This window comes from Hyperoodon ampullatus (genome assembly GCF_949752795.1).
Source record: "Hyperoodon ampullatus genome assembly, chromosome: 2".
Classification (NCBI taxonomy): domain Eukaryota; kingdom Metazoa; phylum Chordata; class Mammalia; order Artiodactyla; family Ziphiidae; genus Hyperoodon; species Hyperoodon ampullatus.
The window spans coordinates 67,909,833-67,928,307 of record NC_136915.1 but is presented as its reverse complement, the minus strand read 5'-3'; the positions used below and the strand labels follow the sequence as shown (position 1 = coordinate 67,928,307).

Sequence of the window (18,475 nt, the reverse complement as noted above, 5' to 3'; positions counted from 1 at the left end):
ACATGCACCTTCAGACAGCCATTGGAAATGAAACTGCCGAACTTCCGGCCAGTTAAATAGTAGCAGTAAAGTGACTACATTCTGAGCAGAAGTTTACATTTCCTTCAGTGAGACAATTGAAATAATGCCTAAAAAGAAGGCATAGATTTTAATATTTGCATTTGTTCCTTTGCTTGAGGTAGGGTAAACTTTGTTGAACCCTTTGGGTATGGAATTTTGTGAGAGGTTGGTTTTCTATGAAAGAATTTTATTGGTTTTATCTGCTAAGACCTTCCTGGTCACATTTTTAATTCTCTGCTAAGAATTTCAAGGTCTTCCACACATAGGTATCATTCACATAACACTTCACAGTTTACAAAACCCTTCACTACAGATTATCTCAATTTCTCATACAGAGTTCCCACATACCTTCCCCAAAAGGTCTGTTCTTCATTTTAATGAAATAAGGCTCTGATACATTGAAAATGGAATCCCACATATTTGTGTGAATAAATACTGTTTTGAAAAAGAACATGAGGGCATCATATTTTGACTTAGGCTATCAATATTCTTAGCTGGTGTCTGTCCAGCAGGAGAGCACAGGAAGGGAAGTATTAGCAATATTTTCCTAAAGGCAGATCAAAGCTTACAGCAAATTTACCTTTTGACACCCCTATTAACCAAAGCTTCACAAGTGCTAGATAGCCATTTCCACTAAACAATAGCCATGAAAATCCACCATGTTCAATATATTCATTATAAACACATAAACACCACATCCATCCACAGTGGGAAGTCAATGCACAAACTTTTCTAGAACTCCAGCCCTTATGGGTTGCTTGAACATGCAGATACAAAGTATGCAATCAATCAACAACTTAAAGAGAAAACAGAAGCTTGTGAAAACAGAAATTGTGAAACTGATGGCCCACTCTACTTTTGATTTAAGATCTACCACCAGCACCTTCCCCAGTAAATCACTTCCTAATGAAATCTCTCCCTCTTTTCTGCTTCCGTGAATTCTTCCCAGTGCAAGTTCCACTTTTTCAAAGAAACTTTCCTTGATCCTACCCGGGCAGAGATCTTTCTCATCTCTGTACTCCAACAGTAATAACTGTTTATATGCAGTATTTCCTATACATTTATATCTACTGTCTATCTCTCTGTCTCTCTGTCATCTATCCATCCATCCACATTTCACGGTATGTTGTTTGTTTTCCCGCAGGCATTCAAAGATCCCTAAAGGCTGCGTCCTGCCTTAAATTCTTTTGTATCCTCCAAAATCTTAGCATTATCCATTGCACAAGTGAGTAGAAGTATTTTGATTGCCACTTTAAAAAAGTTTGACTTTTTCATGCATGGTTAGAACCATCTTTTCACACAAAAGGAGCACCTGCTAAATATTACTTTGGTTCACAACCATACAACCTAGTAATACAAAAAGCAGAATAGCTGGGTGGTTTCAAGAAATCCTCTAGCTTTATAGGGCATATACAGAATGGAATTGTGTTTTAATAAAAATATATTAGCAGCTTCAAATAATGGGGAATACATTTAAACTGTATTAAAATATCTTTTCAGAATCAGGAAACTTGATTAGGATTCTCCCAGAGGCTTCACACACTGAAACGAGAGATTTATTATTCCAGGGAAAGAAGGCTCAATTTCTTAAAAATTCACCTTATTAATTATTAACCAAGCCATGCAGCGGCTTCCCGGAAGGCAGAGGAAAATAGGCCCTCAACGATGAGTTTCAAGCCAATGGAAGCTGAGTTTGTGCCTCAAGCCTTCCGCGCTTGCCTGGGCGCCGCTCCCCAGGGCTGTAGTAATTTAGCCCAGAGCATCCGAAGCAGAGATCAGATAGGAGTCTGCGAGCCTGAGCTGCGGCCGCGGACTGGCTGCTACTCAGCCTCCGGTTCCCTGTCGGAGGTAAGCTCGGGCTGATACCCGCGCCATTCCCGGGTCTCCTCCCACTAGGGCGCGACTTGGCTGCCAAACCCGAGGCTTCAGGAACCCTGCACCCAGCGATAGCTGCAATTCTGGGGATGAGGCGGTTCTAATTCCAGGGACAGTTCCTGTTAGGAAATTAGGCTTTGCACCCATCTCATCCCTATTCCCGGAAAAACTTTGCTTCCTGCTCCAAATAGAAATTCACACCAAGTAGGAACTATCTTGTCCCACCCCAGCGGGTCCACTCGCACTTCCAGCCTCTGAATGGCACCTACTCACGGCGCCTCCCAACCCCGGGGAAGGGGGCAAGCTCAGGTGTGCGGGATCCCCAGGTTGGGTGGCGGGAAGGCTGACGAGCAAGCTGTCACCTTGTGGTCCGCCACGCCAAGGTATCCGTCCAGTGGCCGCGGTCCCGCGGGGGCCTCGGGGTGCGGCGGGGGGCTGCCGGTCGCCGCTGCCTGCTGCTGCTGCGGGGGCCGCTCCTTCTGGCCGCCTAGGCTGCTGTACACGAGCAACAAGCTGGTGCACATGGTGGTGAGCGCTAAACACACTGCCAGACCATGGCGCTGCGGGAGAGCGGGAGAGAGCACAGGAGAGTCGCTGAGCGCCGACCCGGGAGGAGCGCGCCTGGCGGGGACTCCGGCGCGACGGTCAGACGGGCGGGGGCAGCGGGGGTAGCCCGGGTCCCACCTTGGCAGCACGCATCCCGGCAGAGGAGGCACCGTCGCCCTGCGTACGGCAGGGGATGCTCCCTGCGCGTCGCTGCTCTGGGCCGCCGCCGCCTCCCGCATCCCTCGGCAGAGGACAGGTGGTGCGTGGCGCCCGGCTACGCGAAGAAGAGCGCGCCGGCGGCGGGGGCAGGGGTGGGCTCACACTTTGGGAGGGGGCCCTCTGCCCCAGCTCGGCTTTGGAATGTCTAGCTTCTCCTTTCTGGACCCGTGGGGCTCTACCTTGGCGATCCTTGCAAGTTTGAAATCCGACAAGGAAACCAAGAAAGTCTGCAAAGGTCCCCCCTTCCCGCCGCTCTTAGTTTTTTGCCAGGTTGTTTCGTTAGGGCATCCCCATCCCCGAGCAAGGCGCCCACCACTCCAAGGCTTCTCTAGCTCTCCGCTGGCCGCTCGGAACTCCCGCCGGAGATCCAGGAGCCCAGCAACCCGAGTTCCCATTCGGGCTCTGGGATTCCGAGCTAGGCTGAAGCGAGGAATCGGGAGTGGACGCGGAGCAGGTGGAAAGTTGTCCCTTTGTAACGGGCGACCTCGCAGCGCAGGGTCAGGCACCCCGGAGCTCTCCCGTGCGCCCCGGGGACGCTGCGCCCGGGGGTCCCGCCTCTGCCCAGAGGAGTTATAACAAATGACTCACCACCAGGGTCTTCATTTTGGGCACCTCTTTTGTGCGGAATCCTCAGGCACACGAGTCCGGGGCCACTTTTTCTTGGAGGATTTCCATCGTGGGTGATGGGGGCGGAAACGGCTCTGATTTTCGCCGGGCCTCCAGCCGCGGCTGAGTGAGCAGGAAAAGCCGCGGGACCCAGGAAGAGCCGCTGTTGCAGAGATTAGAGACAGAATTGAAGCTGAACCGGACCCTCGTAGTCTCTCAGCGATCTACACAACCGCCGCCTGCCGGGTCCTAAAGCCCTCTGCATTCCCCCCTTCCCGCCCCCAAATAATAATCTTTTCAGCCAAGTAGAATTTCTGGGGCGAGAGAGTTAACCGTGCCCATATACCCACCTCTTGGTCCGAAGGCTTATTTATCTTTTATGAAGTCATCAAGTAAAAGGGAAGGAGAACCCTACCGGATTCTGAACATGATAGCCATTTGAAAATTTGCAAACTACGATTTCTGTTCTGTGATTTTGATAAAAACAAGTCAACAGCCCAAATGTCAATAGCTCTATTTATAGCATTTGCGTTTATGTTCATAGCGTGTTGGAATCTGTCACGAAATAATTTTTTCAAAGAAATTATTGTTTCAGTTTTCCAACTGTAAGCTTTCTGATATTCTCTTCCCCTTAATCTTACTTTTTAAATCGAGTTATTCTCATGCAATCTTTATATCCTCATTTTCATCGAAAATATTTCATTCATTACTTGTTTTAAATATTATAGTTCATTTTTCTATCAGAACCTTGAGGTTCCTAGTGTTCATCTAAATGATATAAAAGTGTTAAGAACATTCAGCACATCATATCCACAGGATTAACTGGACCTGCAGATTCTGCCTAATTTAAATGAAAGATTTCTGGCTGCTAGAGCTAAAACTGCTTACTGCTTATTTTGTAAGAATCCTAAGGCCTTTGGTGCTCTCCTGTGTTGGTCTACTGCACTGACAGTACATAATTTCCCATTCAGAACTTCAATTAAAATTTTTTTAAAAATCATTTGTTTTTTCTCGGGAAATTCACATCCATAGCTTGTCTTAAGGATACTCTCCCTCCTCCCGCCCCGTGTTGAATTACAAATGGCATTTGTTAAATGTCTAATTTAGTTAAAATCATATTTCTTGTGAAATTGCTCAGCCAGCGAAAATAGTTGTCTTAATGTATTACTTAACACCTCACCTGTAGCAGCGTAATGTTAAAGATTACATTAAGATGGAAATGATAGCAGGCCAACTGAACCATAGGCACAATAAGAGCTTTCTCAAGGCCAAAAAAGGCATTACAATCCTTTTTTAATCTCCACTAATCCATTGCTGGACTGATGATAAAACAGGAACTATTTTTAACTTATGAGGCATCCTTCTATACCCAGTATTAAGAAAGTTCAAATTAATCGGTGCAACAATGACTATCAATGCAATGCGTTTGGGGGTAAGTGAGAAACATATGGGATTCAGCCTTTCAAGGAAAAACAGAAAAATCCAAACACTGTCCAACATTGCCAGGCTTGAAGCTATTTATTCAATTTGTGCTTTAGGCATGAATAGTACCAGTTAGGGCAGAAAAAGCAGCAGCCAGAAGAGAATCTTATTGGGTCTTGGCAATTCTTTATTGGATGGTTGCATTTGACACTCAAATTAGGGAAACAAAGGACCAACTTGATGAATCATTGCAAGCAGATTATCTGTGTTTCTCCAGGGCTCCTTTTGAGATGCTACTAGTGGTAGCTTCTGCAGTTTTCAGAATCATTCCCCTTCTGTCTAGTAAGTTGCCCAGTGACCAATAAAACACTTCTAACATGTTTTGCCATGCCAAACAGAGCTATCATATTTATGATTTAAGCTCATGGTAGCATGTTGGACATCCATTACACAGTATGTCTGACCAAATTCATTAAGCTTATGCTTTTTTTTTTACCTCCTGGGATAGCAGTTAGTGAATAGCTAGATCTACTTATGAAATGACCAGGGTAAATTTGAAAAATGTAATTCTGAAGTTGATTTGAATAGTTTCAAGGTCTCTGGCTTTCAAATATTTGATTAGATTGATACAATGGTTTTAGGCACTCTGGCCTGAGAGCCAAATGAACAAGGGGGAGTGGAGAAGGGCAGGTAAAACAAGTGACAAGTTAAAATCCTTGTGCTGTTTAATTTAGTGATTATTTAATGATCACCTGCTATTGGGTGGTTTTATATTAGGGAATGCAGAGAGGAATAAGGCACAGATCTTCTCATCTAAGAGCTCACAGCCTAGGGTTTCTGTGTGTGTGTGTGTGTGTGTGTGTGTGTGTGTGTGTGAGACAAGTCTTCAAGTTGGCAATAAAAGACTGAGTACTAGAGATTCAACATGTATTTGTCAAGTGCCTACCATGCTAAGCACCTCCTCTGGTGAGCACGTCCTACATGACAGGCATTGGGATACCTGGATAAATAAATCACATGCTGCCCTGAAGGAACTCACAGCCTACTAGTCCCAAATAACTGCCATGAACCTTTATATTACAAAAAAATTAGGAAACCATCAAAATACTTGACTCGTTTTTTAAATTCTGCGTGCTTGCTTATTATTACCTGAGGGGTTTGATATCATAAGGTTAGCCACCTCTATGTAACTTTTTGTACACTTCTAAATTAACAATTTGAAGAGCCAGAGAGAGCAGAAAATAGGCAACATTCACAGACACTTGAGTGACTTGGAGACAAGTAGACAAGTCAGTAAAGCTTTTTTAGTTCATCTAACTTGTCCAGTTCAATAAGTTGGGTAGTCACAATTTGCTTCTCAATATCTAGGTAGCTGAAATGGATTTCTCACGGTTTGAAATTTCTCCATATTTCTGCCTCTGGTGCCATCACATCCAATCAAATAGATTCTTACTTTTGAAAAAAAAAAAAGGAAAAGAAAGGAAAGGAAAGGGAAAGAAATTGAATGTGCCACAATGTAGGTTATGTGATAGACTGAAGACAATGATTTATGAAACAAGGCATGTCATGGGGCGAGGAGGAGTGGGGAGGTGGGACCTGGAGCTGGAGGGAGCGTCTGCCAGTGCACCTGGCCACGGTGGTATCACAACGCTCTGAGGGAGGCAGAAGACAGACTGCTGGAAACTAGTGAGCCCTGCCCATGACTCCTAAGTGACCTCTCACATCAGAAACAAATGCTGCAAACATTCTAAAGATGTATGAAAAGCAGAAGACAACATAAACTGCATTTGGGATGCAACTGATTTCCACATTATGACCTTAAAGAAAAAAGGTTCTGGGCTTCCCTGGTGGCGCAGTGGTTGACAGTCCGCCTGCCGATGCAGGGGACACGGGTTCGTGCCCCGGTCTGGGAAGATCCCACATGCCGTGGAGCGGCTGGGCCCGTGAGCCGTGGCCGCTGAGCCTGTGAGTCCGGAGCCTGTGCTCCACAATGGGAGAGGCCACAGCACTGAGAGGCCGGCGTACTGCAAAAAAAAAAAAAAAAAAGAAAAGAAAAAATGTTCTGCTAAATGCTGCAAGAGCAAAAAGCTTCATAATGGCAGAAAGTCCTAGAACAAAGTGGATACTTGTTCCTTAGTTTCCTTAACTCTCTTTACTTCGCAAGCTGTGCCTAATGGGCTGGCTGGCTGAGAACAAGTCCGAGGAGTCAGGCTGCCAGGACCCAGATTCTGACTTTACCACTTCCCAGCTCTGTGACCTTGGGTAAGTTATTTAGCTGTGCCTTAATTTCCTTACCTGTAGAATAGCAACCTATCTCAAAGCTTTGTTGTGAAAGTTAAGTGAGATACCACAAGTGAAGTGTCAAGAGGAGTACTGACAGATTGTTAACCGTGACTAATAATATTTTGATTATGATGAATAAACATCATAATGTTTATTTAAAGGTGAAAGACCAGGGTTTGACCTGTGTGACCAAGAGCTGCATGATGAGCAAAGGACTGAAAAATATTAAGCAGACTCTTGACTGACCTGTAAAATGACTAAACAAAGCCTAGCCCCTGCTTTTTTAGAGGGCTCATTAAGATGTTGTAGACGTGACTGCTTTGTAAATGATGAAGCTCTGCATGAGCTGAGATAATAGTCATTCATTCATTCATCCAACAAATATCAATTGAGCATCTACTATGTGCCAGGCACTGTTCTAGGCCACGAGGATGTGACAAAGACAAGCAAGCCCATGAGGCTTATAGACAAGCGAGGGCAATAAACTAATATAATAGAATAGCAGGCACTAGGGAAAAAAGCAGGGTAAAACAGCTAGAGACTGGGGTGGGGTGTAGCACTGTTTTCACTAGGATAGTGATATTTGAGGAGAGATTTGAAGAAAGGGAGGGAGGGAGCCATGAGGCTATCTGGAGGAAGGGCATTTCAGGCAAGGAAACAGCATGTGCAAAGGCCATGAGGTAAGAGCTTGGCTGGCATGTTGAAGAGACAGCAAGGAGGTCGTGTGGTTGGAGTGGAGGGGGTGAGAGGGAGACTGGTGGGGTGGGGGAGGGCAGAGACGAAGTCCAGGGCCAGGTTGTCTAGTGCCTCACAGACCATGAAAAGGACAGTGCGGGCCTTCCCTGGTGGCGCAGTGGTTGAGAGTCCGCCTGCCAATGCAGGGGACACAGGTTCGTACGCCGGTCCAGGAAGATCCAACATGCCGCGGAGCGGCTGGGCCCGTGAGCCATGGCCGCTGAGCCTGCACGTCCAGAACCTGTGCTCCGCAACGGGAGAGGCTGCAACAGTGAGAGGCCCGCGTACCACAAAAAAAAAAAAAAAAAAAAAAAGGACAGCGTGAAGGAAACCCATTCGAGGGTTTAGAGCAGAGGAAGGCCTTGGATCGTTAATGTTTTGGAAAGATCACCTGGCTGCTGTGCTGAGAAAAGCTTTTGCGGGAGCAAGAGCAGGAGGGAGACTGCTTAGGAGGTTCTTGCAGTGGTCTAGGTGAAGGAGGTGGTGGTGCTTTTAGGAGAAGTGACTGGTTTCAGGATGTGCTGATACCGGGTATGAAACATGAGCAAAAGAAAGGAGGCAAGCAAGCGCAAGCCTTTAGGAGTGGGTGGCTTGGGGAACGAGGCTGCTAGTTCCAAGATGGAGAATGCTGTGGGAACAGCAGGTTTGAGGGGCTGTGAATAGAGGATTTGCACTTAGAGGTGCTCAGTATGAAATGTCACAGGCGGTTGGAATTCAGGCATCATGCTGGGCTTAGAGACATGGACAAAGCATCACAGTTCATGAAAGGATGAAGTCACCTAGGGATAAGCCAGGACACAGAAGAAAAGAAGTCACCGGCCTGAGCCCTGGGAGCTCCAAATTCCAGATGCCAACAATAGGAGGCATTATTACAGTAATGATAATACTGAAAAAACAGTGAATGACTCTCTGAACTTGATTTGATTTAGATGGCTGATTATTTTCATTTTGAATGGATTTTCCATTCTAAGACAGTGAGTCATTTATGCCCTCAAAGCACTTTTCAAATTCTGTTATTGTATCAAGCATATTCATTTATATATTTATTTTTCATCCTTCCTTCTAGATCATAAATTTTCTAGAACTGGAACTATGTCCTCTTACTGTTTAGATTCTCCATAAATCCATAGCCCAGCATATAATTGAGAGTAATAATATTACTCACTAACATTTATCCAGCTCCTTACTATGTGCCAGCACTCGTCTAAGAGTTTTACATTATTTCACACCTTTAGTCCCTACAACAACCCCACGAGGTAGGTACTATTATTTTCCCCATTTCACAAATGAGTGAACTGAGGCACTGAGCATCATTTGTCCAAAGCCACCCAGACTTTGGCAAGTGGTAGCATTAGGCTAAATCAATATTTGTTCATACAGATCAATATTTGTTAAAGAATGAATGGATAGACGCTTTGTAGGGGTTCCTGCAACCACGTTCTTCCACTAAACTCCAAATTGGTCTGATTTATAAGAATACAGTTTACACCCAATCTTTAGATAGTATAACCTTGTTTATATATAACAAATATAAACAAGATAGTGCCTTGTTTTGTGATGTACTTTTTTGCTACTTTTATTTCTTCAAGATGTGTTTTACAGACAGTAAAATACATAAAATTAGGGGTACAGTTTGATGAGTTTTGACAAAATTATACACCTGTTCACCACCACCACTGTCAAGATATAGATCATTTCCATCATCCCAGAGAATGCCCTCATGTTTCCTCCCAGTCAGACTACCTCTCACCCAATAGGCAAACAGCAAAGATTGTCCTGATTTTTATCACAATAGATCAGCCTTGCTTGTTCTAGAACTTAATATAGATGAAAACATACAGCATATGCCTTTCAGTCTGACTTCTTTCTCTTAGCACACTATTTTGAGGTTTATCCATCTCGTTGGGTGTTTTAAGAGTTTGTTCCTTTTTATTGCTGAGTACTATTCTATTGTGTGAAAATGACACAGTTGTTTTTATCCATTCTCCTGTTGATGAACGTTTGGGTCGCTTGCAGTTTGGGGCTCTTAGGGATAAAGTTACTGAGGACGTACTTGTCTTTTGGTAGATGCATGGCTTCATTTTTCTTGCATGCATACCTAGGAGTGGAATGGTCGGGTCATGTGATAGGTGTCGGGTTAACTTTAAAAGAAATTGTTAAACTATTTTCCAAAGTGGTTGGACCGTTTTTTATTCCCATCAGCAACAAATGAGGCTTCAGTCGTTCCACATCCTGTCAGCATGTGGTGTGGTCAGTCTTTTTTTTTTTTTTTTTTTTTTTGCGATACTTGGGCCTCTCACTGTTGTAGCCTCTCCCGCCGCGGAGCACAGCCTCCGGACGTGCAGGCTCAGAGGCCATGGCTCACCGGCCCAGCCGCTCCGTGGCATGTGGGATCTTCCTGGACCGGGGCACGAACCCGTGTCCCCTGCATCGGCAGGCGGACTCTCAACCACTGCGCCACCAGGGAAGCCCGGTGTGGTCAGTCTTTTAAATGTCTCTTGGCTTTTGTACAGTTTTCCAGATAAAGTTAGAAATCCTTGCTGAGCATCCCAGGTCCTTCCCAACTATGCATCCACCACTCCCTTTGAATCTCATCTCTACACAGGAACCTTCTGAATTAGCCATAAAAACTGTTCTTTGAATTTACAGTACTTATGGTCAGTCAGCTGGGTCTTTCAACAAGTCCCTTTCCGTCCTGCTCCTTCACATCTCAGCCTGTGCCCCATCCACCAGCATCGCCCACTTTCTGATCCTGCAGTCGGACACTGAGGCCCCCCCTTAACGTTCTCCAGCTCAGTTAAAAGCGCAGGCTTGGAATCACACAGACCAGGTTCGGCCCAACCTCTCGCGACTGAGAGCAAGCCACTGACTGCCCTTCTCAGGTTCCTCATTTGTAACAGGCAGATAGTAAAACCTTTCGAGCAGAGTAGTTGTGTAGACAAAATACACTAACATATGGAAAGGGTTCATCACGAATCTGACGATACAGATGGATCGAACAAAAGGTATGTTTTCATAAGAGGCCGCCTGTTTGGTATAAAAGAATTCATCCTCCAATGTTTATTGAGCTTATAGTAAAAATAATAGTTAATAGGTGTTGTGTGCCTGCTATCAGGCAAGGTGCTAATTGGAGGCAGTGGCTTTTTTAATTGGGAATGATGTCATCTCCACTTTACCAACAAGGAAACTGAAATGTAGAGATGTGAGGTCGTTTGCTCAAGGTCACATGGCTAGAAAGGGACAGAACCAAGATTTGACCAGACCTGTCTGAGTGCAGAGCCTTCCCTCACAAGCTCCACATTCCACACTCCACTGTTTTCTACATGCTCTGACTCTAGGCCAAGTCCTCCACTGGATGCTGGAGTTGCAGAGAGGAGAAAGACACAGCCCTCACTTATCGAAGACAAATCCATGAGCAGGTAATTATACCCCAATATGTTAAGTTTAAATGTTGAGTTACAAATAAAGAATTAGGGGGATCACAGAAGAGGGACATATGGCTGGGTGGGAGTGTTTCAGATATGATTTCTGGCAAAAGAGAAACGTTCAGCTGGTTTTAAGGGATCACTAGAAACAGGTTATGAGAAGGCCAGTGTCCCTTGGCAGAAAGGACAGCATAAACAAAGCAAAACCGTGGAAGCATGGGACCTCATGGTAGGTGCTGACAACAGAGAAGGAGTTTGTGGATAAGGTAGAGAGTCATCAGAACCAGAATGGTTCTGTACAGTTGTGCAGGTTGTGCAGTGCGCAAGGATGTGCATCTAAGTGGGTATCACAGTCACAGATACTGCAGATTTCTATATTTATTTCATCAGTTTCCTTGAAAATGACCATGACCATGTGTAGACTATGCTTTACACATATCAGAGTATTATAACAGTTTTCCATTAGATAGACGTAGAGTGTTGTAAGTACCAGAAGCCTTTAAAAATTTGCACAGTAGTGCCCTTTGAGCTGGGAGTAGTGTAGTCAGAATTACTTTCTAGGTGGATGTCTCTGGAGACAGTGAGAGGGATGGCTTTGTAGGGGGAAAGACTGGAGCTAGAGAGGACAGCTAGGATCCTGTTGTGGAAATCTGGGTGAGAGATAAAGGCTTCAGCCAGGGCAGTGGTTGTTGGGATGGACTGAAGAAATTCTTAGGCAGGTATTATGTTATAATGGGTAAATGGATCAAATCCTAACTATGCAGAAGAGGATTTATAAATAAGTGCCTTTTGGGGAATCCCCTGGCAGTCCAATGGTTAAGACTCGGCGCTTTCACTGCCGTGGGCCCGGGTTCAATCCCTGGTCAGGGAACTAAGATCCCACCAGCTGTGCGGCGCGGCCCCCTCCCTCCAAAACGTGCTTTTTTCATGAAAAATGGAGTGTATAATTCTGGCCACATTTCACAATGATATAGAATAATAATAAAAAATGGCTTATATGATGTCGAAGTTTGGGTTCTCTCGCAAGCATACCCTGCAATAAAGATCCATGTGCAAGCATCTCTTTGGCAGGTGCAGCAAACCCCTTTGGGGAGCATAGGGAAGCGATATAGAGAGGAACGGCAGCCAGTAAATGGTGCATCATCCAGCAAGTTACAACGGTAGACAACTGCGGCTCAGTCCTGCTGGAGGAATGCTGGCAGCCAGTGTAGAAGTCAGGCCTTGGTGTTTCCACCGGGGGCTGGGGGAGCAGGGGCATTTGGTTGAGGGCTGCCCTGGGCTTGGAGCGATGGGCGCTGGTTCTTTGGCCCATGCTGCCTGCTTTACACGTAGCCGTGCAGCCCGGCTCCGGAGGCTGGAAAAGTCCCTCAGGCAGGGACTGGCAGGTGCTGGAGGTTGAAGTCCCCACAGAGTTTTCAAAGGATTCAAATTCCTTGGGTTGTTTGAACCTCCGGATAGTTTTGTGACCTAGAAAAATGTGTGGTTTCCAGCTAAGCCTGGGCAGCTCTTCCTCATGGTCAGTTCCACCGGCCTCCAGAGCTGCTGCCGCAAACACAAATGTCTCTTGTCAAGGTCCCTCCCCTTTTCCTCACTACTGACTTGTTGGGATATCTGTCTCCTGATATAGACTGTGGGCCGTCGAATTTAGAAATTTTGTATAATTCACCTTTGTTTTCCCAGAGCCTGGTAAACAGTGGGTGTTTAGTGAATGTAATTGAGTGGATGGATGAATGATTATTATCATCGCCATTTTAACGGTGTTAAAACTGGGACTGACAGAGCTAAAGCAAGTTACCCAGAGTCACACCACCAGTTAGAAGAGACAGGACTTGAACTCAGCTCCTCCACATTCCTCTCGAGAAATCTTGCTGCTGCCACACAGCTCCGTGAAGGTGGGCATAGCAACTCTTTTGGGGATTCGTAACTCCCACAGGCCTGTAAAGTTTGGAGTATTTGAAGGTAGGCCAACAGCTAGAAAGGAAGGCCAGGAAGCTTCAGGGAAGGGAGTTTTTCACATTAGGAACTGACTTTTATTTTATTATTTATGATATCTCAAAGTAGAATGGGAAAAGACAAATAGGGGCAAACACTGTGACCCTCATAAAATAAAACAAATTTTTCCTCCAAATGTGAAAGACAGAGGACCATCCCCGTAGGACCCAGTGCAACGATCTGAAAGCTGAGTGAGCACGTGCTGTAAAGCTCGCTGTGCTCCTGGGTAACCTGGGAAGTCAGGGGTGATGCTGGGCCTACATCAAGGAAGGCCGGCCTTTTTATTCTTTTTGTTCATCATGCAATGAAAGGGGTAGCAGCTGCAAGAGGGAAGCCAGCTAAAGAGTTTTCAGAATGAATTTAAAAGTGCATTCTTGAGTGTCCTTGCAATATTTCTGCTAATGTAAGAAGCATGATTGATCTATAAGCATCTTTCTGCTTCTCTTCCCATGTTAATTTATATCATTCTTGTCTTTTTCCTTTTGTTTCAAAATATTGCATATGCCATTTAAAACAGCTGATTTTATTTAAGTAGCATTGAAATGTGACACTTTTAAAGAGTCAACTTTTTAAAAAAGTCAACTACATCCATGTTTGAATCTCAGCTCTACCATTTATAGGCTGTGACCTTGAGCAAGATACCAAGTCTCTCTAAGCTCCAGTTGTCCCATCCATGCAAGGGCAATGGTAATACTGCCCTCCTCAGCTGGGCCATTTTAAGGATTAAATGAGGTAATGATGAGGGTTTCCAATTGGTATATAGAATTTTTATGTATTTAATCCTCACAACAACCCTCTCAGCTAGCTACTGTTGTAGTGTCCTTTTACATATAAGGAAACTGAGGCATACACAGGCAAAATATCTTGCTCAAGATCACAGAGTTACTAAGTCGTAGTATCAATATTTAGACCCTCACACATAATGAACTTAAAAAAAACTGTCAATTATTATTGTAGTTTAAATAAAACATTTCCTGGAACTCATTGTGTGAGTTAAAATTGGAGCTGTCTGGTTGAGGTAGGAATGGGAAGCCCAGATCTCTTCCTCCTCCTGAGGTGGCCATAACTTGGAAGTTATGCTTGGAAACCACTGGCCTTCCTATTGCTGGTAGAGAAAAATAAACATGAATAAAAAATGAAAAACTGACGGATCCTTATAGGTGTTCTGTTTGTAATGCCTTCTATGTCCCACACCTGTCCTGTCGCTCCTCAAATAAACAGGTGCATCTCCTAAGATGACAGACAAGGCAAGAGCCATGATGAGAGGTTTTTGGGGGGCCTGTTTTTGTGAGAGCCAAACAAGGGTAGGTCAGTGGCACAACCAGATAATTTCGCATTAAAATTTGTACTAAACAACTTAAATTGTTTGAAAAATATTCACTCATTAATTCATTAAGCAAACAGTCATAGAGTATAAAGTATGTATCAGACATGGTTCCAGTATTTGGGGGTTGCTAGCTGGGCTCAAGATACTGAAGTAGAAACCCAGCTATATATGCTCACACCTCCTCTTCCCGAGTCATCCCACTTGGCACCTGCAGGTGTCCCTACCTGCCCATTTCCCACTGTGTGTAGTCTGGATGACCACTTCTTTGTTGCACCATCTCAATCCAGACACTAACATCTTTTCCCATGCATTCTTATATATTCTGTAATGTTTCTATCGTCACTTCCCATAGAGGCATGTGTTGTTTCATTTTCTATTTTCAGAACCTTACTTCCATGCCCTTCCAACCAGGGTAAACTTCTCATGTGAACTTATTTCCCTTTTCAAGTCAGAAGGCAGGGATTTTCTTCAACATGATATCTCTGAAGGGACAGGGCTGTCATAGCACCTAACTTGCAAGATGATCATGAAGCTTGACCTCTATAACACAGGCTCTGGCACATAGTAGGCCCTCAATTACATGTGATTTCCCCTCTTCTTTAAGAACACAGTAACCTAAATTATATACTGTGAGATCATTTACAATTTATGCATTGTTATACATCAAGGAGTTAAAAAAATGGAGGTCATTTCTTCCTTTTCTAAGTTATCATCAAATAGAATTTATGAGCCCTCAGATTCATGGACTTTCAATGAATGATATAAAATTGAGGCAATAAAGCTCCATTCCATATTTTGGCTCAGAACTTCTTTCACATACATTTTTGGACCTAATAATAGTATTTTGTACTTGTAAAACTTCTTTTCAACTTAGACACTTGTACGATGGTTGGCATTGTTTCATGCTTATGTCAACTAGTCATATGTACCAATGAGTTGAGTTTTAATTTTCCATGTGTAAATTTGGTGCCTGCATTTGTATGTGTCATAAGTGGGAAGGCTAATTGAAAAGTGATGAGATTTGAATCTAAGTGATTTGACATGCAGGGGTTTCTAGGATAATTAAATAATTAATTGCTTCACCTATCTAGCATTTATTGAGAGCCTACATGGTTGACATGCAGCATGCTATGTGCTAATAATACGAAGACGAAAGAGTTTCTCAGGAAGCTAACAGGCAATTAAAGGATTGCATAAAGGATTCCATAAAGGATTGTAGTGTGGTATGTGGAAAGTGCAGCAATAGCAACACTGGTATAGTGGTAGCAAAAAAGCAGGAGCAATCAATTCACTAAGTTTTCAAGTATGCTATGATGAGGCCAACAGATCATGAGATGATTGCCACTGAAAAATAATGTATGCTCTGTTATATTTGGAGATCCCAAGAGGAGGGGCATGCTATACCACAGGGGGCCATGTGAGAAAGCTCCAGTGTTGGTCAGGATGTAGGGGGAGGAAGGGCTGTGGGCAGGAGCCTTTCTTGTGGTGGAGCAAGGCAGGATAAGCAAGTTTAGGAGTGGCTAGTTGAATGACTGCAGCAGGATCTGGGGCTGAGGGGCTGGCCCCAGTTGTCTAGTGTCTGGTCCTGGGGTGATCAGGGAAAGTGAATGAGAGCTGGTAAAGGAGACTGTTGGGGGTATGGGCTCTGGATTGCTTAGTTTATATGTGAAAGGCGTGCTTCTGGGCTAGTTGTTTGCTGTCTTTCTCTAGGAATTAGCTAACTCTTGGAGGAGCGGTCTGTCCAGAAACAGCAAGGCCCCAAATATCAAAGCATCAAAATATACAAAATGAAGAATATGGTTAATACAACCATGTCGGCCAGGGCAGCCAGGAGAACAGGACTAAACCAGAGCAAAAGAACTTTCTGGACAGAGGATTCAGATTATGCAAATATCCAGAGACATGGAAGAACCTGTTTGTACTTTAATATGTTTGGAGTCTGGAGTCAGGACAAAATGTGAGCAGTAGGGCTGGGGTGGTGCTGTGAGCAGCAGCCAGTGCGTGAAGTTTGCCTGGATAAGGCATTTGGACTTCATGTGAAAGGTAGTAAGGTATAACTGAAGGGTTTTACCGAGGAGGGTGACAATGATTTCAGTTTCCTTCTGTTTGGTGAAAATCTATGCTATTATATCTATGCTACTTAAAAATTAAAGAGGTTTCACATTTCATCTTTGTAAGATAAACAACATGATCTCTTTAGTACTTTCAGTGGTTATGTAAAGGAATATTTACTCTTTGTCTCCTACAGATTGTAAATCCTTGGTGTTCTCTTTCCAGCACCCTCCAAGCAGGCAGGTAGTACAGCAGAGAGTACAGGGTGATAAAGCAGTCATTAGAGGACCAAGCCCTGGTCATTCCATTGGTTGAGTCACCTCACTTCTCCAAAGAGAAGATAAGATCATCCACTGGAGCTGGTCAGTTGGCGTGGATCCTGTATCTGCCACTTACTGTGTGAGTGACCTCAGGCAAGTTTTTGAACTATTGTCTCAGTTTCCTCATATGTAAAATGGAAATAAAAGAATATCTTTATTACAGGATTGACAACAGGCTTTGGATTTGGTTTCCCCATCCATCATGCCTCTGCCAGCACCGAATCTGTGCAAACCAATGCCTTATAATACAGTATTATTATGACGGTCTAGGCAACGTTGGACCAAAGAATGTACATCATCGCAGAATAAAGGGCAACGGGATGATGTTTATGGAAATCACTGGTACTATCATATTCCTCAACCCCCAGGAGCAGCTACTCTTCTAAAGTGGAAGAATAGAATATTGAAGACTGTTGTTCTTGGCTGAAGCCGGCATTCTGTAAAGTTAGTGTGCTGTCTTATAGGTTGCTATAAACCAGAGATTAGTATCTGGCATGTTTTCCTCCTCCTGTTCTCTATGACCAAAATACAGACATTGGGGAACCAAAAACTAAGGGGAGTGGTGCCCTGTGTGATTACATCTTATGCCTCCTAGCAACCTTTGTGCTTCCTGTCCTTATGCCTCTGGGTTCTATTTCTACTAGGAGATACAATAATTGTTCCCATGAATTGGAAGCTACCAATGCTGCCTTGTCCTTTCAGACTCTTCATGCCACTAGGAAACTGCTCCCCAAAGAGACTGTATTTCATCTGGGCTTGTTGATCATGCAGAGCAAAATAGGGTTACAGCTACATACACAGTGAGACTAGGGAGAAGCAAGGATGGAAACGCTAGATGCTTTGTGGAATCTTAATGGAAGACTGTCACAACCCCACATAGGCAGGTCCACCAAGGACTCATATCCCTCAAGAATAAAAGTCTGTGTCAGTGAACTGAGCAAAGAACCCCAACAAATGAGTTGATGGTTCAAAGCAAAGAGACACAGAATGTGTAGCCTTGAGCTGTATTTCCTTCCTTGCTATTCTATAGAGATGATACATAGATAGATAGTTAGGAGGTTGCCTGGTTGACTGGCTGGCTGGCTGAATGGGCACAGACACACATACATATTGATACACACGTAGGTGTTTCCGTAGTGTAGTGTTTATTACGTTTGCCTCACACACATACATACATACATAATAAAACCTCTCAGCATAAGATGAAAATTGGAGCCCAAACTTTTAAAAAGTTTGTGATTTTATAAGGTTGCTGAAAAACAATATTTGCAGTTGGTCTTTCAGTCACCATGTAAAAGAAAAGGAAATGTTTTCAATTATTAGTTATGTGGAAAATAGGCCAACTTACAAAGAAAATATGTCCTCTAAACAAAACTAGGAAAGTCCCAAATGATTATAAGGCAGTCACTCTCTAACTTACCCTTTCTCCTAACCCCTTTCAAGAAGATAAGAACTTTAGCTCAGCCCAGTTTTGGAATAGGAGCTGGGTGGGGGCCAGGAGTCAATCTAATCACATTGCATTGCACTGGCACAGTCTTCCTTTTGTGGGAGAGAGTGTAAGTACATTTTTATTTTGGTATGGTTTCCTTCTTTTACCTGATAAATGTGTTGCT

General features: G+C 44.0%; 1 protein-coding gene across 2 annotated transcripts in view; it reads right to left on the bottom strand.

The window, feature by feature from the left end:
* ST6GALNAC5 (ST6 N-acetylgalactosaminide alpha-2,6-sialyltransferase 5) overlaps positions 1-3,303 on the bottom strand; it is a gene marked incomplete at both ends in the record, with an annotated part of 175,049 nt that extends 171,746 nt beyond the window's left edge. For both annotated transcript variants that reach the window (XM_079698375.1, XM_079698376.1), the window contains 2 exons: positions 2,298-2,495; positions 3,289-3,303. In XM_079698375.1, the coding sequence (XP_079554501.1) occupies positions 2,298-2,495; positions 3,289-3,303 (213 nt within the window). The remainder of the gene's footprint in view (positions 1-2,297; positions 2,496-3,288) is intronic.
* Positions 3,304-18,475: the final 15,172 nt, after the last annotated feature.